At 45.1% G+C, this 24,847-nt stretch overlaps 1 protein-coding gene across 4 annotated transcripts in view; it reads left to right on the top strand.

Moving 5' to 3' along the window:
* LOC110502147 (tyrosine-protein phosphatase non-receptor type 4) overlaps positions 1-24,847 on the top strand; it is a 111,569-nt gene that overhangs the window by 74,482 nt on the left and 12,240 nt on the right. For all 4 annotated transcript variants that reach the window (XM_036959301.1, XM_036959299.1, XM_036959300.1 and 1 more), the window contains 13 exons: positions 4,631-4,803; positions 5,391-5,459; positions 9,076-9,210; positions 9,525-9,686; positions 14,058-14,214; positions 14,438-14,521; positions 14,883-14,939; positions 18,473-18,629; positions 19,094-19,260; positions 22,367-22,457; positions 23,558-23,619; positions 23,845-23,991; positions 24,230-24,358. In XM_036959301.1, the coding sequence (XP_036815196.1) occupies positions 4,631-4,803; positions 5,391-5,459; positions 9,076-9,210; positions 9,525-9,686; positions 14,058-14,214; positions 14,438-14,521; positions 14,883-14,939; positions 18,473-18,629; positions 19,094-19,260; positions 22,367-22,457; positions 23,558-23,619; positions 23,845-23,991; positions 24,230-24,358 (1,590 nt within the window). The remainder of the gene's footprint in view (positions 1-4,630; positions 4,804-5,390; positions 5,460-9,075; positions 9,211-9,524; positions 9,687-14,057; positions 14,215-14,437; positions 14,522-14,882; positions 14,940-18,472; positions 18,630-19,093; positions 19,261-22,366; positions 22,458-23,557; positions 23,620-23,844; positions 23,992-24,229; positions 24,359-24,847) is intronic.

Raw genomic sequence — 24,847 nt, 5'->3', positions numbered from 1 at the left:
CAGGCACCATATCAATCTGAAACAACCAAGCTTAGACATGAACAACATTAACTGCCCCCTCACCCAGACCCAGTGTCCATATTTGTTTATTTGATGAACTGGTTTTCTGGCATAATCACTTGCCTGCTCAGCCGCTGACTGTCACTGAAATCTGGAAGAGCAACGGAGGGAGAGCCTCTTAAATGCTTATTAATTATGAAGAATAGATAATTCATTTTGGGTGGGGAGCGTGGGGAGCGTGATCTGAAAATGAATTGAAAGTGCTGCAGGCTCCCTCTCCTACTTCCTCTGTTCCATGGAATCTCAGGAAAAGATCCCCAAAACAGCCCCATCACCCCTCTCCCTCCCTAGTTTCATAATGGAGAAGGGTTTTTTCCAGAGCAGTTGTACTAAGAGCACTGCGGCCGTCGCCCAGCCTCCAGGGTGTCACTCGAACTGAATTATTCATGGATTGCGTCCCAAATTTAACCCTAGTCCCTATGCAGTGCACTACATTTGACCAGGGCTTTGATCAAAGTAGTGCCATGTATAGGGGACAGGGTTCCATTTGGGACGCAGCCCCATGTAGATATGGGTCATGTGAGCGCAGGTCACTGCACATGCTTTAAAAAGCAACAACGAACCAGGAAATTCATTTCCCTCCTTTTACATTTTCCTCCTGTAGTAAGGAAAAGTAGTAAGTTGTTCCTGCAAGCAATATATATTTTATTATATACTATACATATACTGTTCTTCAGATATACTACATATTCAATCCATATGCTGTCCAAATTGTCTATACATCACACACACAGATATATAGATAGATAGATATGTATGTAGATATGTATGTATGTGTGTGTGTGTGTATGTATGTATGTATATATATGTATATGTATGTATGTGTATATGTATAGTATATAATAAAATACATATAGTGCATTTAGAAAGTATTCAGACCCCTTGACTTTTCCACATTTTGTTACGTTACAGCTTTATCTGTAGATATATTTTTTAAAAAACATTTAAATATTCATAAATCTACACACAATATCCCATAATGGAAAGTGAAAACAGGTTTTTAGAAATAATGATGGAGGCCAATGTGTTCTTGGGGACCTTCAATGCTGCAGAAATGTTTTGGTACCCTTCCCCAGATCTGTGCCTCGACACAATCCTGTCTCGGAAGTCTACGGACAATTCCTTCGACCTCATGGCTTGGTTTTTGCTCTGACATGCACTGTCAACTGTGGGACCTTATATAGACAGGTGTGTCCCTTTCCAAGTCATGTCCAATCAATTGAATTTACCACAGGTGGACTCCAATCAAGTTGTAGAAACATCTCAAGGAGGATCAATGGAAACAGGATAAACCTGAGCTCAATTTCAAGTCTCATAGCAAAGGGTCTGAATACTTATGTAAATGTATATATAGATTTATTTATTTATTTTATTATTTTATTATTTTATTTATTTATTTTTTAAAACATTTTTGAAATACATTTGCAAAACCTTTTACACACCTGTTTTTGCTTTGTCATAATGTGGTATTGTGTGTAGATTGATGATGGAAAAAATAAATGTAATACATTTTAGAATAAGGCTGTAACGTAGCAAAATGTGGATAAAGTCAATGGGTATGAATACTTTCTGAATGCACTGTATATACACTATATATACAAAAGTATGTGGACACCCCTTCAAATTAGTGGATTCGGCTATTTCCGCTACATCCGTTGCTGACAGGTGTATAAAATCGAGCACACAGCCATGCAGTCTCCATAGACAAACATTGCCTGTAAAATGTCCTTATTGAAGAGCTCAGTGACTTTCAACGTGGCACCGTCATAGGATGCCACCTTCCCAACAAGTCAGTTAAAAAAAAAAAAAAATTGCTTCCTTGTTGGAGCTGCCCCGGTCAACTGTAAGTGCTGTTATTGTGAAGTGGAAATGTCTAGGAGCAGCCGCGAAGTGGTAGGCCACACAAGCTTATAGAACGGGACCGCTGAAGCGCGTAAAAACATCTGTCCTGGGTTGCAACACTCACTACTGAATTCCAAACTGCCTCTGGAAGCAGCTCCAGTACAAAATGTGTTCGTCAGGAGCTACATGAAGTGGGTTTCTATGGCTGAGCAGCCGCACACAAACCGAAGATCACCATGTGCAATGCCAAGCTGGAGTGGTGTAAAGCTCTCGGTCATGGAAACACATTCTGTGGAGTGATGAATCACGCTTCACCATCTGGCAGTCTGACGGATGAATCTGGGTTTGACGGATGCCAGGAGAAAGCTACCTGCCCGAATGCATAGTGCCAACTGTAAAGTTTGGTGAAGGAATAATGGTCTGGGACTGTTTTTCCTGGTTCGGGCCATTCCCCTTTGTTCCAGTGAAGGGAAATCGTAAAGCTACAGCATACAATGACATTCTAGATGATTCTGTGCTTCCAACTTTGTGGCAACAGTTTGGGGAAGGCCCTTTCCTGTTCCAACATGAAAATGCCCCCATGCACAATGCAAGGTCCATACAGAAATGGTTTGTCGAGATCGGTGTCGAAGAACTTGAATGGCCTGCGCAGAACCCTGATCTCAACCCCATCGAACACCTTTGGGATGAATTGGAACACCGACTGTGAGCCAGTCTTAATCGCCTAACATTATCTGACCTCTTGGTGAGGCGAGGGGAGCTTTAGTCTACTGTACATGATGATGGTGTTGGTCAGATAACCTGCTTCTTTGACGATGTTTCAAGATGCTGAGAACCTGCTCTTCCTTGACGATGTTTCAAGATGCTGAGAAGCTACTCTTCCTTGACGATGTTTCAAGATGCTGAGAACCTGCTCTTCCTTGACGATGTTTCAAGATGCTGAGAACCTGCTCTTCCTTGACGATGTTTCAAGATGCTGAGAAGCTACTCTTCCTTGACGATGTTTCAAGATGCTGAGAACCTGCTCTTCCTTGACGACGTTTCAAGATGCTGAGAACCTGCTCTTCCTTGACAACGATGCTGAGAACCTGCTCTTCCTTGACGACGTTTCAAGATGCTGAGAACCTGCTCTTCCTTGACGACGTTTCAAGATGCTGAGAACCTGCTCTTCCTTGACAACGATGCTGAGAACCTGCTCTTCCTTGATGACGTTTCAAGATGCTGAGAACCTGCTCTTCCTTGACGACGTTTCAAGATGCTGAGAACCTGCTCTTCCTTGACAACGATGCTGAGAACCTGCTCTTCCTTGACGACGTTTCAAGATGCTGAGAACCTGCTCTTCCTTGACGACGTTTCAAGATGCTGAGAACCTGCTCTTCCTTGACAACGATGCTGAGAACCTGCTCTTCCTTGATGACGTTTCAAGATGCTGAGAACCTGCTCTTCCTTGACAACGTTTCAAGATGCTGAGAATCTGCTCTTCCTTGACGACGTTTCAAGATGCTGAGAACCTGCTCTTCCTTGACAACGTTTCAAGATGCTGAGAACCTGCTCTTCCTTGACGACGTTTCAAGATGCTAGTGTGGACAGTCACAGCAAAGTAAACATATATATTTTTTAAAGGACGCTGAACCTTAACTAGGCTCACAGGCTATATTAATCAGACAGCTTACTAGAACATTATGCTATGGCTGTCTCTGAACATAATGACCCAAGTGGGAATGGGGACCACCATGTCTTCATTACGAGTGGCATGTTCCCTCAGGAAACACTGTAGAGGCTGAGGGAGGGGTATGGGGATGTGGCATGTGCCCTCAGGAAACACTGGAGGCTGAGGGAGGGGTATGGGGATGTGGCATGTGCCCTCAGGAAACACTGTGGAGGCTGAGGGAGGGGTATGGGGATGTGGCATGTGCCCTCAGGAAACACTGTGGAGGCTGAGGGAGGGGTATGGGGATGTGGCATGTGCCCTCAGGAAACACTGTGGAGGTTGAGGGAGGGGTATGGGGATGTGGCATGTGCCCCCAGGAAACACTGTGGAGGCTGAGGGAGGGGTATGGGGATGTGGCATGTGCCCTCAGGAAACACCGTAGAGGCTGAGAGAGGGGTATGGGGATGTGGCATGTGCCCTCAGGAAACACCGTAGAGGCTGAGGGAGGGGTATGGGGATGTGGCATGTGCCCTCAGGAAACACTGGAGGCTGAGGGCGGGGTATGGGGATGTGGCATGTGCCCTCAGGAAACACTGTGGAGGCTGAGGGAGGGGTATGGGGATGTGGCATGTGCCCTCAGGAAACACTGTGGAGGCTGAGGGAGGGGTATGGGGATGTTGGGGCTGCAAATAGAGATGAATTGTCTCGTGCGACAAACCTACCGGATCATGGTGGCTAATCCAACACATTCTATTTCCCCATCTATGAAAATGGCACTGTAGCATTGTCTTGACATCTGTGACCATAGGACCAAGATTTTAACTCAACACCTCATTACTGCCCCCCCCCCCCCCCCCCCCCCAATTCATAGTACACAATAAAGCCTATGGATTAAAGGAATTGAATGATGTGTGGGGGTGGTCACATAACAGCAGCTCAGAATATATTGCTCTTAGTATAGGAACATGTTCTTTCTCATTATTGTTGTTACTCACTGTCATTCTGTCTCTCCCTCACTCTCTCATTCGGTCTCTCCCTCACTCCTCTACTTTTTTATCTCTCTCCCTCCCCCTACAGAATGAGACGAGGGAGACCTTGCTGGGGTTTAACATGGTGAGCTACAGAGCCTGTAAGAACCTATGGAAGACCTGTGTAGAGCATCACACCTTCTTCCGTCTGGACCGGCCCGTTCCCCCTCAGAAGAACTTCTTTGCCCACTATTTTACCCTGGGCTCCAAGTTTCGTTACTGGTAAGAGAAAATCCCCATTGCCACAGGTGCATGCATCAACCCATCCATACACACTATACCTGCAAGGCACGAAGCACTGCAACTGAAATGTCAACACAGGTCAAAGATGTTTGCGAGGTCACGATGAGTGGCATCAACAGTCAGTGTTTGGGGAATTGTATCAGTGGTTGCCTATTGTGCTCTCATCTTTGGGAAAAGTAGATTAATTATTAACGCAAACCCAAAACTGGGCTTGTTTTTCTTTAGTCCTTTCAAAACGCTTTTGGGGTAAAAGGAATTTTTCCATTATTCATATGGATTCACGTCTCAGATGGAGATTAGAAAGGGTACAAATAAAACAAACTGTTCATTGTTGAAGTACTTGAGCAATTGCTTTGAGCTGCGAAGGGGATGGAGGGGGTGGTAAGAGGGTTTTTCGTCCGGTGAGATATACAGTTTGGGTGAAACAGAGTTGGGAGATTGTTGATGCATTTTTTTTTTAAGCTCCAATTGGGATGTGAGTTGCAGCACAAAACAGCAGTTTGTAAGATGTGGCTGAGTGTTACTAAAGGGATGGTTTGGATGTTGTTTGAACGTGTTCTATGCAGCGGGAGGACCGAGGTGCAGTCGGTGCAGTATGGCAAAGAGAAGGGGATCAAGAACAGGGTGTTTGCCAGGTAATACAACACAACACTATACTATATATATGTACAGTGTCTATAGAATATCTACACCTCCCTTGAATTTCTGTACATTTTCTTGTTACATTTTGGGATTAAAATTAATTAATTGTATTTTTTTTGTCAACGATCTACATGAATGAATGAAAAGCAAAACACTAGTATTCCTTGATTAACCTCTAGCGTCGCGCAAACCCGTAGCCGGGAGCGTAATCATAGCCTCAAGTTCATTACCATAACGCAACGTTAACTATTCATAAAAATCGCTAATGAAATGAAAGAAATATATTGACTCACAAGCTTAGCCTTTTGTTAACAACACTGTAATCTCAGATTTTCAAAATATGCTTTTCAACCATAGCTACACAAGCATTTGTGAAAGAGTATTGATAGCATTAAGCCTAGCATTCAGCAGGCAACATTTTCACAAAAACAAGAAAAGCATTCAAATAAAGTCATTTACCTTTGAAGAACTTCGGATGTTTTCAATGAGGAGACTCTCAGTTAGATAGCAAATGTTCAGTTTTTCCAAAAATATTATTTGTGTAGGAGAAATCGCTCCGTTTTGTTCATCACGTTTGGCTAAGAAAAAAAAACGAAAATTTTGTCATTACAACGCCAAACTTTTTTCCAAATTAACTCCATAATATCGACAGAAACATGGCAAACGTTGTTTAGAATCAATCCTCAAGGTGTTTTCACACATCTATTTGATGATAAATCATTTGTGGCAGTTGGGTTTCTCCTCGGAAGCAAACAGAAAAATACATGCAGCTGGAGATTACGCAATAATTGCGACGGAGGACACCAAGCGGCCACCTGGTATATGTAGTGTAAAATGGTCAATCTTCCAATGATACGCCTACAAATACGTCACAATGCTGTCGACACTATGGGGAAACGACAGAAAGTCTAAGCTCATTCGTGACCCATACACAGCCATGTAAGGACTCATTGAAACACAGCGCCTTCAAAATCTGGAGGTACTTCCTATTTTAAATTTCATCTTGGTTTCGCCTGTAGCATCAGTTCTGTGGCACTCACAGACAATATCTTTGCAGATTTGGAAACGTCAGAGTGTTTTCTTTCCAAAGCTGTCAATTATATGCATAGTCGAGCATCTTTTCGTGACAAAATATTGCGCTTAAAACTGTAAAGTTTTTTTTTATCCAAAAATTAAAAGAGCGCCCTCTATATCAAAGAAGTTAAATAATTATTTACGCCCCTGAGTAAATACTTGTTAGAAACACCTTTGGCAGCAATTACAGATGTGAGTCTACTTAGATAAGTCTCTAAGAGCTTTGCACACCTGGATTGTGCAATATTTGCCCATTTTGTTCAAGGTGTTGGATCTTGACATAGATTTTCAAACAGATTTATGTCAAAACTGTAACTTGACCACTCAGGAACATTCACTGTCTTCTTGGTAAGTAACTCCAGTGTAGATGTGGCTTTGTGCTGTAGGTTATTGTCCTGCCGAAAGATGAACTTGTCTGCTGGAAAGCAGACTGGACCAGGTTTTTCTCTAGGATTTGGCCTGTGCTTAGCTCCATCCCTTGTCTTTTCATCCTGAAAAACTCCCCAGTCTTTGCCGATGACAAGCATACCCATACCATGATGCAGCCACCACCATGCTTGAAAATAAGTAGAGTGGTACTCGGTGATGTGGTGGATTCGCCCCAAACATAAGGCTTTGCATTTAGGTCATTTTTTGTTGCAGTAATACTTTAGTGCCTCTTTGCATACATTTTAATGTTTTGGAATATTCTGTATATCAGTGTTCTCCTTTTCACTCTGTCATTTAGGTAATTATTGTGGAGTCACCACAATGTTGATCCATCCTCAGTTTTCTCCCATCACAGCCATTGAACTCTGTACATGTTTTAAAATCACCAATGGCCTCAAGGTGACAACCCTAAGCAGTTTCCTTCCTGTCCTGCCGCTCAGATCAGAAAGACAACTGCATCTTTGTGTCTAGGTGGTTTAATGCTTAATCCACAGCATAATTATTAACAAGACCATGCTTAAAGATATATGCAATGTTTGATTTGTTATTGTAACCCATCTACCAATCACTGCCCTTCTTTATGAGGCTTTCCAAAAGCTCCCAGGTCTTTAGTTGAATCAATGCTTGAAAGTCAATACTTGACTGATGGACCTTACAGATAGATGTATGTATGGGGGGCAGATGGAAGGGGTAGTCAATCAACAATCATGTTGATCCTTATTATTTCACACAGAGTGAGTCCATAAAACTTATTGTGTGTGATTGATTAAGCCACATTTTTACTTCTGAACTAATTTATGCTTGCCTAAACGAAAGGGGTGAATACTTACGCAATGACTTTTAGTTATTACATTTTTTATTACTATGAATATTTAGAATGCTCTTTTCACGTTAACATTATGGAGTATTTTGTGTAGCTCAATGACAAAAAAACAACATCAATTTTATCTGTTTCAGTCCCACTTTGTAATGCAACAAAATGTGAAAAAAGTTCAAGGGGGTGTCGACTTTGTGTAGGCCCTGTATTTATGGTTTATGCATGACTGTATTTATGGTTTATGCATGACTGTATTTATGGTTTATGCATGTATCTCTGCTATTAAGTCCTCTATCAAAACAAGTATGACAGCTCTATGTTAATGCCCAGAGAATTAGTGATGTTGATGGGCCAATCATTACATCCTGGAGGTGCTGTAGGATGAATTAGGGATGTTGATGGGCCAATCATCACATCCTGGAGGTGCTGTAGGATGAATTAGTGATGTTGATGGGCCAATCATTATGTCCTGGAGGTGCTGTAGGATGAATTAGTGATGTTGATGGGCCAATCATCACATCCTGGAGGTGCTGTATGATGAATTAGTGATGCTGATGGGCCAATCATCACATCCTGGAGATGCTGTAGGATGAATTAGTGATACTGATGGGCCAATCATCACATCCTGGAGGTGCTGTAGGATGAATTAGTGATGTTGATGGGCCAATCATTACATCCTGGAGATGCTGTAGGATGAATTAGTGATACTGATGGGCCAATCATCACATCCTGGAGGTGCTGTAGGATGAATTAGTGATGTTGATGGGCCAATCATCACATCCTGGAGGTGCTGTAGGATGAATTAGTGATGCTGATGGGCCAATCATCACATCCTGGCGGTGCTGTAGGATGAATTAGGGATACTGATGTGCCAATCATCACATCCTAGTCTCACGGATTCTGTCTTTATCGCTGAGCTGTGTGTTAGTCATATTCATCTGGGCTTTAGACTGGAGTGTTTTACCACTCTGGCTGGGTCTGACATGGCGCCCTGTTCCCTATATAGTGCATTACTTTCCCCCCGAATTCCTATCCAGACCCTGGTCAAAGGTAGTGCCCTATATAGGGTATAGGGCTGTAGTATAAAGTAGTGCCCTATATAGGGAATAGGGCTGTAGTATAAAGTAGTGCACTATATAGGGAATAGGGCTGTAGTATAAAGTAGTGCCCTATATAGGGAATAGGGCGCCTTTTCAGCCACACCCTCTGTCTTCCTTATCACAAAGTCAGCACTATCACATCCTCATAGACTCTGTCACGTGGCTGATTTATATTTCCTGTTTGAGTAGGTCTCCCAGTAAGCCCATGGCCAGGAAGTTGATGTGCGGGACAGACTGGGAGGCGGTGAGCAGGAACAGCCTATCAGACGAGAGGCTGGAGACCCAGAGCCTGCCTACACGCTCCCCACCCGGTACCCCTAACCAGTGAGTTCCTGGCTGTCACTCCTCCTCATATACCCTGTCCTAATATAATGCCCACGCCTCAGAGGGAGACACGCTGTGAGGGAGTCCCAGTTCCAATACCATTAGAAGTGGAAGTCATACTTTTCATAGCATGGGATAAAACAAAAGGAGTTGTACACTTTCAAATGTATCACAGAAGCTGGGTAAAACATAATAGAATCAAACCAACCATGGAAGTCTTCAAACAGTGTGGAATACCGTACATTCATTTGCTTTGATTCCACACACAATCCTCCTAACCACCATGTTGTGTGTGTGTGTGTGTGCGCGTGTAGCCGGAACTCGTTGTTCGTACAGGAGGGGACGCGGATGCGCCCGTTGTCGGTTGGGCACCTGGTGGACCACATGATCCACGCCTCGCCTAGTCTCCCCGTCTTCTCCAATCACAAATCAGCGTCCTCCACCCAGGCCAACTCTATCAGTCTGGACTCCAGCCCGTAAGCCTGCTGCCACACATACACCCCCACACACACACACCAATCACAAGTCAGCCTCGTCCACTCACACCAACTCAATCAGTCTGGACCTCGAGTGGACACTGGACACACTGCAGTAATCAGGAAGGTGAGAGGTGTGGTGGTTATCAGTGGCCCTGTTGATATGACTGTAGGATCTGACCAGGAACAACTGGGGCCCCTAGTTGTAGCCCAGTACGAGATACTAGGCCTACATTAAAACAATATGCACCAAGGGACTGCTCTAAGCAAGACTAACAATCTAATAGAAGTTGTCTCTGACCAGCTCTTCCCTCTCTGTCAAACACCACCATAGCTGTTAATGAGGGTGAAAGTTGGTGCCTGTGACTATATTCCACTGTTAAAGTCTCCACTAAAGCCACGGTCTGAAAATCAATGGAAGCCACATTTGAATTGGACATGACAGTACCAGTGCCATGGTGTCTGCTCCGACTTCTGAAATGGCTGCTTTTTAAAGTTATCCTTTTTAACGGCTGGCTTGTGTGTCTGTGGCTTGCAATTACAGTTCACACCCTTTCCCAAATGTCATTTAATGGGCTTAAATGGAAACAGATCCTTTGAACGCGGGCTATAAACGGTGTTTACAGCTCTGGGGGCATGGAGGGGGTTCGGCAGGGCTGGGATGGAGCACGGTGGGGGGTGGTAGACACATTAAAATGAGGCCTGTCTCTGACTCAGCGCAGTATACCCGTCTAGGGTCAAACTTCCCCCAGCCCGTGGCTGTAGTCTACTGCACTGGTAGTCCACTGATATCTGAGAGTAGCCTAACAGTAGAGCCCAACCCAGCATGACGTGTGAGAGTGACCTAACCCCTGGTGACTCTACTGTAGCAGTGTGACAGTGACCTAATCCCTGGTGACTCTACTGTAGCAGTGTGAGAGTGACCTAACCCCTGGTGACTCTACTATAGCAGTGTGAGAGTGACCTAACCTCTGGTGACTCTACTGTAGCAGTGTGAGAGTGACCTAACCCCTGGTGACTCTACTTTAGCAGTGTGAGAGTGACCTAACCTCTGGTGACTCTACTGTAGCAGTGTGAGAGTGACCTAACCCCTGGTGACTCTACTTTAGCAGTGTGAGAGTGACCTAACCGCTAGTCACTCTACTGTAGCAGAGTGACGTATCAGAGTGACCTAACCCCTGGTGACTCTACTGTAGCAGTGTGAGAGTGACCTAACCCCTGGTGACTCTACTGTAGCAGTGTGAGAGTGACCTAACCCCTGGTGACTCTACTTTAGCAGTGTGACAGTGACCTAACCGCTGGTGACTCTACTGTAGCAGTGTGAGAGTGACATAACCTCTGGTGACTCTACTGTAGCAGTGTGACAGTGACCTAACCTCTGGACCACTAGTGTTGAGTTGCCCTACTGAGTGAGGCTATGTTCAGCCCTCTCCTTGTCCCACCCCCCTGTTTTCCCTCTGCTCTACATCCTAACCTCAACCTCCAGACAACCCTGTACTCCAGTTATTTTGGCTGTTATGTTCTCTGAGATGCCTTTCAGAGATCCGTTAACTGTTTATTATTAGGCCAGATTGGGTACGAGCCTCTACAACAACTGGCTTGTTATGTTCTCTGAGATGCCTTTCAGAGATCCGTTAACTGTTTATTATTAGGCCAGATTGGGTACGAGCCTCTACAACAACTGGCTTGTTATGTTAGAGCAGGAAGGCTGTTTATCTGTTCTGCAGAAGTGTTCTCTTACCAAGAACTGTGTCGCAAGCACCAGTACAGATACCGTATCTCTAATGGGAATAGAGGGAGTAGTTCAGAGTCCCTGCACTTCCCAATTTAACATTTTAGTCATTTAGCAGACCTTCTTATTCAGATCGACTTACAGTAGTGAGTTCATACATATTCATACTTAACCTATGCATGTACACAGAGGCACACCCGCACTCTGCCTATATACTTTCCCTCCCTCTTTCGCTCTCATTTCACTCCTCTATTCACACACACAAACATATATACACACACAAACGCATACACACACACACACACACACACACACACACACACACACACACACACACGGACAAACGCATACACACACGCTTGCACGCACCCACATTCTGTGCCAAGCCATTTGCTCTTCTCTTCACTGATCCAGAAGATGACATAACCACCTGCTCACTCTTCCTGGGATCTCAAGCATCGCCCTCTCTCTCTCCATCTCTCTCTCTCCTTCTCTCTTTTTCCTGTCTGTCTGTCTGGTCTGATCTGGTCTCGTTCATTTCGCTTTATTGGCATGACGTAACAATGTACATATTGTCAAAGCTTATTTTGGATATTTACGATATACAAATAAATAAAAATTAGAATCAAATTGTCAACGGGACAACAGTAACAACAATTACCAAGTGTCAAAATAACCATACATTTAACAATAAGCATACAGTAGAGGACATGTGCATGTTGATTGGTCTGTCAGACACTGTCCCTCAACTTATGGCAGGCAGCAATGTAGTGCGCTGCCAACCCACAGCTCTCTGCATCCTCCCCCAACAGGACGGGTAGCCTACTCTCATCAGAGAGGTCTTTGAAACCTTGAATAAGGGTTTCAAATTTGGGAAAATGTCACCCTCTCTAATTGTTTTATATTTTTGACAGTTTGTCAGGAAATGCAGCTCCGTCTCAGGTTCTGCTGTTGTGCAGTGGTTGCACAGCCTTTCCTCTACAGGTAGCCAGGTTTTCCTGTGTCTACCCTTCTCAATGGCAAGGCTGTGCCCACTGAGGCTGTACTTTGTCAAGGTTTTTCTAAGGTTTTGATCAGTAACCATGGTCAAATATTTAGCCACGGTGTACTGTCGATTTAGGGCCAGATAGTACTGCATTTTGCTTTGTTTGTGTTTACCAATAAGCAATATAGTTTTGTTTTGACTGTGTTGTAATTGGGTTTATCCTGATTGATTGGATGTTCTGGTCCTGAGGCTTCAGTGTGTTAGTAGAACAGGTTTGTGAACTCAGCCCCAGGACCAGCTGGATGAGGGGACTCTTTTCTTTGCTCAGCTCTTGGCATTGCAGGGCTTGGTAATGATATGAGAGGGTCACTGTATTTTAGATGTTTCCAAAACTTAATTGCTCTTTTTTGAGTTTTTATTGTTAGTGAATATTGGCCTAATTCTGCCCTGCATGCATTGTTTGTAGTTTTCCAATGGACATTGTAGGAGAATCTTACAGAACTCTGCATGCAGGGTTTCAATGGGGTGTTTGTCCCATTTGATGAAATCTTGTTTTGGAAGTGGAACCCACACCTCGCTGCCATAAAGTGCAATTGGTTCTCTGTCTCTCTCTCTCTTTCCCTCATCTCTCTCCCCATCTCTTTTTCCTCTGTCTCTCTCCCTCATCTCTCTCCCCATCTCTTTTTCCTCTGTCTCTCTCCCTCATCTCTCTCCCCGTCTCTTTTTCCTCTCTGTCAATGTCTCTCTCTGTCTCCAAAAGAAGTATCAATACAACAATCTTGGCTGTCACAGCATTACCTCAGTAAGATGAGGTTTCAAGCAGTGGATACCAAGGCAACCAGGTCACATGATGCTTTCCTTCTGCAACCTGATCTGTGAACCAGGAAAACATCCCACTACACTGTCACGCGAGAGGCTGCTGACCTCAGCCTGACCTTTAAAGAACTAAGCGAAGGTTGACCCTTCCGTTCCCTGACTTCAATCAGTTGGGGGGAAAAGGACAGCAACTGTATTTATGTCTTACTGTCTTGATGTATATACAGACAAATACTCTGTATGTCCCCGTGGTCATTGTCAGTGAGCAGTAGTCCCTTCCCCCTTCCCTCTCTCAGCCATGTGGCTGAAGTCCTTGTGGTATCTGTTTATTTTGAGAGAGAGGCCTGTCTGTCCCTCCTGCAGTGTCACCCCTCCCTCCCCACCAGTGTCTCCTCTGTTGTGACACCAGCCTGGTATACAGGACCCCAAACAAACACAATGTGCTCTGACTGGCCTCAAGTCCCCCTGGGCCTCCTGGGATTTCTGTGGTTGAGTGACTGGGATGGTTAGGTACACTGTACACAACACACACCCACTGTGACTGGGATTGTAAGATAGTTACACACTACAACACACACACACCGTCTCTCTCTGTGGAGGATCTGCTGTAGGAGCTCTGCTCTCCTATTGGCCAATGACCACGAGCAAATGGAGTTTCTGCTTATCTGAAAGCTCTGATTGGCTGAATGGCTTACAGAGCTCCTGTTAGCTCTGTTGGATTTTAGGAAATGGAACGTGCCTTATCTTGAAAAAATATCAAGGACCTAAAATTGACTGGCTGACAGACAGACTGAAGGTCCTCTACCATGAGCTTAACGCTGTCTGTGTCTCTCTCCAGCTCCCCAGAGACAGTAGATGGTCGGCCCCCGGCCCTGCCTCCAAAACAGTCCAGGAAGAACCTGAGCCAGATCATCCAGGCCCACTCCCAGCAGAGTCTCCTTGACAACCACATCAACGAGATGTACGATGTTCCCTTGGCAACCGACAAGACCACGGTAAGTCCGCCCTGACTCAATCTACCACTGTTTTCGTTTTTTTTCATAGTGAATTTATTCAGCTGAACCTAAATTACTTAGAACTAGGGCCAGGGTCATGTTTTTTCTGACCTTGTGACCTCTGAAGAACTGTGGGTCCTTCAGAGTCGCTGTAGGCTGTCAGGGGCTTATGTCCTTTCCAATGGAGACATGTATTAACACATCACTATGTCTTTCTCTACAGTTGAATGGTGTTGTCCCTCACGACAATCTGGTCCTGGTCAAGATGAGGCCAGATGACAACAGACGATTTGGCTTCAACGTCAAGGTGAGACCTTTGTCTTGTGCCTACAGTAGTACTTTGTAGGGCCCCAGGTAACCTAGCGATTAGAGCGTTGGGCCAGTAACCGAAAGGTCGCTGGTTCAAATACTCGAGCCGACAAGGTGAAAAATCTATCGATGTGCCCTAATTTGCTCCAGGGGTACTACACATTTCACTGCACCTATCATGTGTGTGTGACAATGAAACATCTTTATTATTATATTTTAAATGATGTATAAAGCTATGAAATAACAATGCCCAAAGGGTCACCTAACCCTACTGCTCCTAATCCTGACCATGTGACTTGACCAAGAACTGCTGTTGATATGATCAGATTGTTTAGCCCTCTCCATTGCCTTGGTTTTAGGGTGGAGCTGATCAGAAGGTGCCCGTCATCGTGTCTCGTGTGGCCCCTGGGACATCGGTATGTTAGAACACTAACCAACACCCCATACACTCTGGTTCCCGAGTGGCGCAGCGGTCTAAGTCACTGCATCTCAGTGCTTGAGGCGACACTACAGACCCTGGTTCGATTCTAGGCTGTATCACAGCCGGCCGTGATTGGGAGTCCGGGTTAGGGTTTGGACAGGGTAGGCCGTCATTGTAAATAACAATTTGTTCTTAACTGACTTGCCTAGTTAAATAAAGGTCAAATGAAAATAAAATGCCCAAAAAAATTTACAGTACACATACTCATGTTCTCCCTCTCTCAGATACTCAGAAACACGCTCACACTTTCCCTATCACTTCTGCCCTCACACTCACAATGTCTCTACCCCTCATCTCACTCTCTCTCTCTCTCTCGCTATTTCTCTCTCCATCTTTCCCTTCTCTCTATCTTTCCCTCGCTCTGTCTTGTTCCCTCTCACGCTCTCTCATTGGAACACACACACACTCACACACAGTATGAAACGTTCCATTGTTTGGAACAGTAGACTCACACTTGTAGGACTGTCTGTCAATGTAAATTGCGTTGAACTGGTCTGATTTGACATCACCCAGTCATCACATCAGATTTGATTGGTTGCATACACATATTTAGCAGATGTTAATTGCAGGTTAGTGAAATTATTGTGTTCCTAGCTCCAACAGTGCAGTAATATCTAACAGTAAATTAAAGAAGTAGAAGAATGGAATGAAGAAATATGTAAATATTACGACGAGCAATGTAGGAGTCCGGATTATAAATATATGTGATGGGGTGTATAGTCATTATGGACAGTGTTTGGTGTGTGTGTGTGTGTGTGTGTGTGTGTGTGTGTGTATACACATATACATACACACACACATATATACTGTATATACAGTTGAAGTTGGAAGTTTACATACACTTCGGTTGGAGTCATTAAAACTCATTTTTCAACCACTCCACAAATTTCTTGTTAACAAACTATAGTTTTGGCAAGTCAGTTGGTAATTTGTAACAATTGTTTACAGACAGATTATTTCACTTATAATTCACTGTATCATAATTCCAGTGGGTCAGACGTTTACGTACACTAAGTTGACTGTGGTCTTAAACAGCTTGGAAAATTCCAGAAAATGTCATGGCTTTAGAAGCTTCTGATAGGCTAATTGACATCATTTGAGTCAATTGGAGGTGTACCTGTGGATGTATTTCAAGGCCTACCTTCAAACTCAGTGCCTCTTTGCTTGACATCATGGGAAAAATCTAAAGAAAGCAGCCAAGACCTCAGAAAGCCAATTGTAGACCTCCACAATTCTGGTTCTTTCTTGGAATTACCAAACGCCTGAAGGTACCACGTTCATCTGTACAAACAATAGTACGCAAGTATAAACACCATGGGATCACACAGCCGTCATACCGCTCAGGAACGAGACGCGTTCTGTATCCTAGAGATGAACGTGCTTTGGTGCGAAAAGTGCAAATCCCTTCACAAAATAGATGGCATCATGAAGATGGAAATCTATGTGGATATATTGAAATAACATCTCAAGACGTCAGTCAGGAAGTTAAAGCTTTGTCGCAAATGGGTCTTCCAAATGGACAATAACCCACAAGCATACTTCCAAAGATGTGGCAAAATGGCTTAAGGACAACAAAGTCAAGGTATTGGAGTGGCCATCACAAAGCCCTCACCTCAATCCCATAGAAAATTTGTGGGCAGAGCTGAAAAAGCGTGTGCGAGCAAGGAGGCCTACAAACCTGACTCAGTTACACCAGCTCTGTTAGGAGGAATGGGCCACAATTCACCCAACTTATTGTGAAAAGCTTGTGGAAGGCTACCTGAAACGTTTGACCCAAGTTAAACAATTTAACGGCAATTCTACCAAATCTAATTGAGTGTATGTAAACTTCTGACCCACTGGCAATGTGATGAAAGAAATAAAAGCTGAAATAAATCACTCTACTATTATTCTGACATTTCACATTATTAAAATAAAGTGATGATCCTAACTGACCTAAGAGGGAATTTTTACTAGGATTAAATGTCAGGAATTGTGAAAAACTGAGTTTAAATGTATTTGGCTAAGGTCTATATAAACTTCCAACGTCAACTGTGTGTGTGTGTGTATATATATATATATATATGTGTAGGATAGAATGGTATATGTTCAGCAATAGTTAAATACGATAGGCCTTGACTAGAATACAGTACATACATATAAAGTGGGTAAAACAGTATGTAGACATGATTAAAGTGACCAGTGTTCCGTGTCTATGTACTGTACATAGGCAGCAGCCTCCAAAGTGAAGGGTTGAGTAACCGGGTGGTAGCCGGCTAGTGACAGTGACTAAAGTTCTGGGCAGGGTACTGGGCGGGGCCGGGTAGTGGTGACTATTCAACAGGCTTTGAGATAGAAGCTGTTTAGAAGAGAGATAAGTCTCTCGGTCCCAGCTTTGATGCACCTGTTCTGACCTCGCCTTCTGGATGGTAGTGGGGTGAACAGGCCATGTCTTGCGTGGCTGAGTTTCTTGATTATATTTTTGGCCTTCCTGTTACACCGGGTGCTGAATATGTCGTTGAGGGCCCTCTGGAGAGCCCTGCGATTGCGAACGGTGCAGGTGCCGTACCAGGCAGTGATATAGCCCTTGTCTCGTCGTTGTTGGTAATCACTACTGTTGTCGTCTGCGTTGAAGACATGTGTGCCCATGCGGTCATGGGTGAACAGGGAGTACAGGAGGGGGCTGAGCACGCACCCTTGTGGGGCCATTGCGTTGAGGATCAACGTAGTGGAGGTGTTGTTGCCTACCTTCACCACCTAGGGGGCTGCCCATCAGAAAGTCCAGGACCCAGTTGCACAGGGTGGGGTTCAGACCCAGGGCCTCAAGCTTAATCATGAGCTTGGAGGGTACTATGGTGTTGAAGACTGTGCTTTAGTCTATGAATAGCATTCTTGCGTAGGTATTCCTTTTGTCCAGATTAGAGGTCAACCGACAATCGGTAATCGGCATTTTTGGACACCGATTTTGGCCGATTACATTGCACTCAACGAGGAGACTGCGTTGCAGGCTGACTGCGAGTGCAGCAAGAAGCCGGGGTAAGTTGCTAGCTAGCATCAAACTTACAGTGGAGCAAAAAAGTATTTAGTCAGCCAACAATTGTGCAAGTTCTCCCACTTAAAAAGATGAGAGAGGCCTGTAATTTTCATCATAGGTACACTTCAACTATGACAGACAAAATAAGAAAAAAAATCCAGAGAATCACATTGCAGGAGTTTTAATTAATTTATTTGCAAATTATGGTGGAAAATAAGTATTTGGTCAATAACAAAAGTTTATCTCAATAGATCGAGTGAACAAAAGTAGCAGTCCTTTCACGGCTCAACTAAAAAGGCTTCTACTCTGATGTTGATCACAAGGCAATGAACAGCACAGTTGTCTTTGTTGTCAACTTTATTATATTACAGGCCCAGTGTTCTAGTCTTCTTCCCAGTATACCACTTTAACCACAGAACTGTGGTCTGATTGCGTTCTCCTCCAACCCTCTACAGGCTGACCTGTGTGTCCCTCGCCTGAACGAAGGTGACCAGGTGGTTCTGATCAACGGTCGAGACATCTCGGAGCACACTCACGACCAGGTGGTCATGTTCATCAAGGCCAGCTGTGAGAGCCACTCAGGAGAGCTCATCTTATTGGTCAGGCCCAATGGTGAGGAGAGTGCTCTGATTGGTGACTAAGTAATCTCCTTGGGTTTACTACATTTAACATTTATGCCATTTAGCAGACGTTCTTATCCAGAGCGACTTATTAAAGTAAGTAGTAATTGCATACTTTTTCCATACTGGTCCCCCGTGGCGTTGCAAGCGCCATGCTCTACCAACTGAGCTACACGGGACCACTATTGAAATGTGCAGTTAAAACAGGCCAGATTATTACGATATAGGTAGAAGAACAAGGGACATCAAACAAAAGAGGCTACCTTCCAATATCCACACTAGCGTATAGCATTCCAGTTAGAATCCAATATCTAATACATTGCTTATTTTTAAGTGGTATGCTGGTGTGAATATTGAAACTGAGCAGAGCCTAATACTTGTTAAAGTAATAATAAGAGATGCTGTTGTTCTACACTATTCTAACTAACTGGGTTACTTCCTTCCCTGTCTCTCCAGCCATCTATGACATGGTGGAGGAGAAGCAGGAGACTGAGCCAGACTTCCAGTACATCCCAGAGAAGTGTCCCCAGGACCCCAGTCAGCTGGACCAGGACGCCTGGAGGGACTCTATGAACACCCTGAAGGAGGGTCTGGTCAGCGGGGAAGTACTAGCCCAGTTTGATGTGAGTCAGTCCTCCCCTCACCTCCTCTATAAATTTAAAGCTTTCATGAGCAAGACTATCACGTCTATTCCACTCAATGTTCTTGTGATTTTATTTGTTGTACCTCGAGTCATGTGGGTCTTGTTCATTTTTTAGTTGTCTTTTCTGAGGTGACTGGAAATGTGGCGAGAGCAATAGCTCCCCCTAGTTTGTGCACTATTGTTTTCACCTCATTGAGGTCACGAAGGAGGTTACCACTTTCTGGAGGGAAATGTTGCCCAGGACTGGTGTTACATAAGTTCTACAGTATCAGCTTTATTGCTGTGATTTACTGTGCCCTCCAAGTGCAGGGTGATGCCCCTCACAGAGACCCTCATAACTTCTAGGTTATGGCACATAAGACAACTACTATAACACCTGTTACTGTGTGAGGAATAATCGCCAAGTAGTTAACTTTATTTATTTAATTTAGATTTTTACCCCCTTTTTCTCCCCAATTTCCATCTTGTCTGTTCACTACAACTCCCCAACGGACTCGGGAGGCGAAGGTCGAGTCATGCATCCTCCGAAACAAGACCCGCCAAAGCGCTTCTTAACACCCGCCCGCTTAACCTCCGCACCAATGTGTCGGAGGAAACACAGTTTAACTGACAAGAGGTCAGCCTGCAGGCACCCGACCCACCACAAGGAGTTGCTAGAGTGCGATGAGCCAACGTTCAGACATAGCAGGCGTTCTGATTCCGAATGTTCAGACATAGCAGGTGTTCTGATTGTGAACGTTCAGACATAGCAGGCGTTCTGATTCTGAATGTTCAGAGAGCAGGCGTTCTGATTCTGAACGTTCAGACATAGCAGGCGTTCTGATTCTGAACGTTCAGACATAGCAGGCGTTCTGATTCTGAACGTTCAGACATAGCAGGCGTTCTGATTCTGAACGTTCAGACATAGCAGGCGTTCTGATTCTGAATGTTCAGACATAGCAGGCGTTCTGATTCTGAACGTTCAGACAGCAGGCGTTCTGATTCTGAATGTTCAGACAGCAGGTGTTCTGATTCTGAACGTTCAGACATAGCAGGCGTTCTGATTCTGAATGTTCAGACAGCAGGCGTTCTGATTCTGAACGTTCAGACATAGCAGGCGTTCTGATTCTGAATGTTCAGACATAGCAGGCGTTCTGATTCTGAATGTTCAGACATAGCAGGCGTTCTGATTCTGAATGTTCAGACAGCAGGCGTTCTGATTCTGAACGTTCAGACATAGCAGGCGTTCTGATTCTGAACGTTCAGACATAGCAGGCGTTCTGATTCTGAATGTTCAGACAGCAGGCGTTCTGATTCTGAACGTTCAGACATAGCAGGCGTTCTGATTCTGAATGTTCAGACATAGCAGGCGTTCTGATTCTGAAGGTTCAGACAGCAGGCGTTCTGATTCTGAACGTTCAGACATAGCAGGCGTTCTGATTCTGAACGTTCAGACATAGCAGGCGTTCTGATTCTGAACGTTCAGACAGCAGGCGTTCTGATTCTGAACGTTCAGACAGCAGGCGTTCTGATTCTGAATGTTCAGACATAGCAGGCGTTCTGATTCTGAACGTTCAGACATAGCAGGCGTTCTGATTCTGAACGTTCAGACAGCAGGCGTTCTGATTCTGAACGTTCAGACATAGCAGGCGTTCTGATTCTGAACGTTCAGACAGCAGGCGTTCTGATTCTGAATGTTCAGACAGCAGGCGTCCTGATTCTGAATGTTCAGACAGCAGGCGTTCTGATTCTGAATGTTCAGACAGCAGGCGTTCTGATTCTGAACGTTCAGACAGCAGGCGTTCTGATTCTGAACGTTCAGACATAGCAGGCGTTCTGATTCTGAACGTTCAGACAGCAGGCGTTCTGATTCTGAACGTTCAGACATAGCAGGCGTTCTGATTCTGAACATTCAGACATAGCAGGCGTTCTGATTCTGAATGTTCAGACATAGCAGGCGTTCTGATTCTGAATGTTCAGACAGCAGGCGTTCTGATTCTGAACGTTCAGACAGCAGGCGTTCTGATTCTGAACGTTCAGACATAGCAGGCGTTCTGATTCTGAACGTTCAGACAGCAGGCGTTCTGATTCTGAACGTTCAGACAGCAGGCGTTCTGATTCTGAATGTTCAGACATAGCAGGCGTTCTGATTCTGAACGTTCAGACATAGCAGGCGTTCTGATTCTGAACGTTCAGACAGCAGGCGTTCTGATTCTGAACGTTCAGACAGCAGGCGTTCTGATTCTGAACGTTCAGACATAGCAGGCGTTCTGATTCTGAATGTTCAGACATAGCAGGCGTTCTGATTCTGAATGTTCAGACATAGCAGGCGTTCTGATTCTGAATGTTCAGACATAGCAGGCGTTCTGATTCTGAATGTTCAGACATAGCAGGCGTTCTGATTCTGAATGTTCAGACATAGCAGGCGTTCTGATTCTGAACGTTCAGACAGCAGGCGTTCTGATTCTGAACGTTCAGACATAGCAGGCGTTCTGATTCTGAACGTTCAGACAGCAGGCGTTCTGATTCTGAACGTTCAGACATAGCAGGCGTTCTGATTCTGAACGTTCAGACAGCAGGCGTTCTGATTCTGAACGTTCAGACATAGCAGGCGTTCTGATTCTGAATGTTCAGACATAGCAGGCGTTCTGATTCTGAATGTTCAGACATAGTAGGCGTTCTGATTCTGAATGTTCAGACATAGTAGGCGTTCTGATTCTGAACGTTCAGACAGCAGGCCTTCTGATTCTGAATGTTCAGACAGCAGGCGTTCTGATTTTGAATGTTCAGACATAGCAGGCGTTCTGATTCTGAACATTCAGACATAGCAGGCGTTCTGATTCTGAATGTTCAGACATAGTAGGCGTTCTGATTCTGAACGTTCAGACATAGCAGGCGTTCTGATTCTGAATGTTCAGACATAACAGGCTTTCTCCGTCTGTATATTTCATTATTGATGCTTTGCTGAAATATCATGGTTCCTTGCTCCACATTTCTAAATGTATTGAGGGGGATAAAGAACGAGGTGCTTGTGTAGAGTTAAAGTCAGATTTGAGATTACCAGTCAAGGTTTTTTTTCTCCTAACGCTTTTATTATTTTCTCACAGCAACTCTACCGGAAAAGTCCTGGAATGACAATGTTGTGTGCCAAATTACCTCAAAACATTTCCAAAAACCGCTACAGAGACATCTCCCCCTGTGAGTATCACATCACACTACAGTCTCCTACACACAGTTGTCTTCACTTTTCTTAGTCTGTGTTAACAGACTGTGTTAACCCACCATTTCACACTCCTCTCCTCCTTTCTCTCTCTTCTCTCTCTCCCCTGTCTCCCCTGTCTCTCCCCTGTCTCTCTCTCTCCCCTGTCTCTCTCTTCTCTCTCTCCCCTGTCTCTCCTTCTCTCTCTCCCCTGTCTCTCCTTCTCTCTCCCCTGTCTCTCCTTCTCTCTTCTCTCTCTCCCCTGTCTCTCTCTTCTCTCTCTCCTCTGTCTCTCTCTTCTCTCTCTCCTCTGTCTCTCTCTTCTCTCTCTCCTCTGTCTCTCTCTTCTCTCTCTCTCCCCTGTCTCTCCCATCTCTCTCTCTCCCCTGTCTCTCCCATCTCTCTCTCTCCCCTGTCTCTCCCATCTCTCTCTCTCCCCTGTCTCTCTCTTCTCTCTCTCCCCTGTCTCTCTCTTCTCTCTCTCCCCTGTCTCTCTCTTCTCTCTCCCCTGTCTCTCTCTTCTCTCTCTCCCCTGTCTCTCTCTTCTCTCTCTCCCCTGTCTCTCCCATCTCTCTCTCTCCCCTGTCTCTCTCTTCTCTCTCTCTCCCCTGTCTCTCCCATCTCTCTCTCTCCCCTGTCTCTCTCTTCTCTCTCTCCCCTGTCTCTCTCTTCTCTCTCTCCCCTGTCTCTCTCTTCTCTCTCTCCCCTGTCTCTCTCTTCTCTCTCTCCCCTGTCTCTCTCTTCTCTCTCTCCCCTGTCTCTCTCTTCTCTCTCTCCCCTGTCTCTCTCTTCTCTCTCTCCCCTGTCTCTCTCTTCTCTCTCTCCCCTGTCTCTCTCTTCTCTCTCTCCCCTGTCTCTCTCTTCTCTCTCTCCCCTGTCTCTCCCATCTCTCTCTCTCCCCTGTCTCTCTCTTCTCTCTCTCTCCCCTGTCTCTCCCATCTCTCTCTCTCCCCTGTCTCTCTCTTCTCTCTCTCCCCTGTCTCTCTCTTCTCTCTCTCCCCTGTCTCTCTCTTCTCTCTCTCCCCTGTCTCTCTCTTCTCTCTCTCCCCTGTCTCTCTCTTCTCTCTCTCCCCTGTCTCTCCTTCTCTTTCCTTTTTAGATGACGCTACACGGGTCATTCTGAAAAGCACAGATGACTACATCAATGCAAATTACATCAACGTGAGTTTCTCTAACCTCCTCGCTCATCACATATGCTGTTCGCCTCAGTCCACCCACACTACCATAGACTCTTTGTTCAGCAGGCCTAAAATAGACCTCTGTCGGCCAAGATGTAGGTGTAGTCTCCACTCCAAGGACTGGAAATGGACACATGCTCACATGCCCACACACTGTTGATCGTTAACAGCCCTACTCACAGGTCTTATTCTCCTCCCTGTACTCTAGATGGAGATCCCAGCATCCAGCCTGATCAACCGGTACATTGCGTGCCAGGGCCCGCTGCCCAACACATGCCCAGACTTCTGGCAGATGACCTGGGAGCAGAGCTCCTCCATGGTGGTCATGCTCACCACCCAGGTGGAGAGGGGACGGGTATGTACAGTAGGGTTAGACATGTACTGTATCCTCTCTGGGCCTCCAGGGAAAGGAGACAGGAGTTTTTCCTGAACAATGTAACCTAAGAAGGAAAAACTCCAGGCCCGAGTCATGCACTCAATATAAACAGGAGTTTTTCTGGAGTAAAGAAACATTTAATTGATCCTGTTTTTTTCTATCATGATGCCATACTAATCTGTGTCTGAGGTCTTATGTTGTTGCTCTGTGCCGACAGGTAAAGTGTCATCAGTACTGGCCCAACCCTGACAGCACTGCCTCGTACGGCCGCTTCCAGCTGGCCTGTCTCACCGAGGAGGGTAATTCTGCCTTCCTGGTCCGAGACATGACCCTGACTCACCTCGAGGTACATGACGCTCACTAGTCAGTGTTGTGTTTCCCAGTGCTAATGCAATGCCAACTATTTGGAAGTCAAAGTAAACTTAGCGAAATGGTGGATCACAGCTAAAAAAAATTATTCAAAACGTTAGGAACACAGCATTGGAACTATCGCTTTCAGCGTTTTAAAAGAGTTGGCATGGTGACTTGTGTGGGCTGTTATTTTTCGGCCTCGTGCGGTGCACCTACGGTGGATCATCGTGTTGCCATGGGGACCAGCAGCTACAGCCATGAGGCTTCCAGTATTAACATGCAGCCTGTGTGTGTTACCATAGCGACACTGATAGACGATGTTGAAAGGGCAAACACACATCCCATAATAGTTTTTGATTAACCGTGCTGGTCTGGCTGTGCTCCACCATTGTCAGTGAGGTGTCTCAGTGTGTGTCGGTGAGGTGTCTCAGTGTGTGTCGGTGAGGTGTCTCAGTGTGTGTCGGTGAGGTGTCTCAGTGTGTGT

The sequence above is a fragment of the Oncorhynchus mykiss genome, chromosome 22, assembly GCF_013265735.2.
Source record: "Oncorhynchus mykiss isolate Arlee chromosome 22, USDA_OmykA_1.1, whole genome shotgun sequence".
NCBI lineage: Eukaryota > Metazoa > Chordata > Actinopteri > Salmoniformes > Salmonidae > Oncorhynchus > Oncorhynchus mykiss.
The sequence above is the reverse complement of the archived record's forward strand: the minus strand, read 5'-3'. Positions and strand labels throughout refer to the sequence as shown.